At 66.1% G+C, this 1,158-nt stretch overlaps 1 protein-coding gene across 1 annotated transcript in view; it reads right to left on the bottom strand.

The window, feature by feature from the left end:
* The window catches only part of FAAP100 (FA core complex associated protein 100), a 12,214-nt gene that overhangs the window by 8,291 nt on the left and 2,765 nt on the right, over positions 1-1,158 (bottom strand). Inside the window, exons 2-3 of the mRNA XM_029960114.1 lie at positions 1,009-1,127; positions 6-506 (exon numbers count right to left, since the gene is read on the bottom strand). Coding sequence (XP_029815974.1) covers positions 6-506; positions 1,009-1,127 — 620 coding nt within the window. The remainder of the gene's footprint in view (positions 1-5; positions 507-1,008; positions 1,128-1,158) is intronic.

Here is a 1,158-nt window from a genome sequence, read left to right as displayed (position 1 = left end):
CCCGGCAGCCGCTGTCGGTGGCAGCGGGCGAGGAGCTGAGGGCTTTGAGGGGCACGGAGCAGAGCTGCCCGTCCGGGAACCCGCACAGGATCATGGGCGACTCCAGCATGGCCGCATCGATGCCGAAGAGGAGGCTGAAGAGGGGCTCCTCCAGCACGAAGCCCCCCGAGCACCAGAGCCCCTCGGCGCCGGGCGCGGCCGCGCAGCACAGTACGGGCAGAAAGCAGGAGGGGGGCGTGTCCTCCCCGTCCCCGGGCGGGGAGCCCGGACAGAATTCCACCTGGCTGACCTGCCGGTACGGGGGCCCGTCCTGCTCCGGGCGCGGCAGCTCGTGCAGCCGCATCCACCACTTGCCCTCGGCCTGGGACAGCGTGATGACGAAGGTGCTGAGCAGGGTGAACATGCTCAGGCTGGCGTCGGGGAAGATGCAGGAATCCGCATCCACCGGGAACACGCCGGAAGGGCCGTTGCTTTCTTGGCCGTCGCCGTCCATCTGCTCCATTAACCTTCGGGAAAACAGGGAAGAGCTCTGAGCCAAGGCGTGGGGAGAGGCCAGCGTGTCCCTTGGCCGCCTCCTCGCCTGGCCCTGGGAAAGGAGCTCCTGCAGCAGAGCTTTTAGCACCAGGGAGAGACAGGAATTCTGTGGGAACGATCACAAGACCAGAGCCCCCAACCCTCGGTGGGGCCAGGGATGTCCTGGCTGTGCAGCTCTGCTGCCCTTGGCTGGGCACTGGGGGCCTTCCTGGTGGGATCCAGTGTTTGCCAGAGGCTGCTCATGTGTGAGGCAGCCAGGATGACCCTGCGCAGCTGGAGATCGGGATGGGGACGGGGATGGGGGCTGGAGTGCTCTGGCATGGAGGGTTTGCAACCCCAGAGTCAGGGGCACAATCTGGAGAGAGCTGGAGCCTCACACAGAGAGAGAGGCCTCACTCCATGGTGGGAAGGGGCAGCCCCAGGAGCCCAGGGATGAGGACATGGTGCTGATCCCAAAGGTGACAGACACCTCACCTGCTCTGCTGCTCCAGGGACACGCAGTAGATCCCGCTGTGGGCGCACAGGATGTAGAGCTGTCGGGGCTGGGGCAGCAGCTCCACGTGCCACACCTGCTCAGGACAGCGGAACACGGCCTGGGGAGGGGGCACAGAACAAAATGTCACC

The sequence above is a fragment of the Manacus vitellinus genome, unplaced genomic scaffold (genome assembly GCF_001715985.3).
Source record: "Manacus vitellinus isolate BGI_N305 unplaced genomic scaffold, ASM171598v3 scaffold_24_pilon, whole genome shotgun sequence".
Taxonomy (NCBI): Eukaryota; Metazoa; Chordata; class Aves; order Passeriformes; family Pipridae; genus Manacus; species Manacus vitellinus.
The sequence above is the reverse complement of the archived record's forward strand: the minus strand, read 5'-3'. Positions and strand labels throughout refer to the sequence as shown.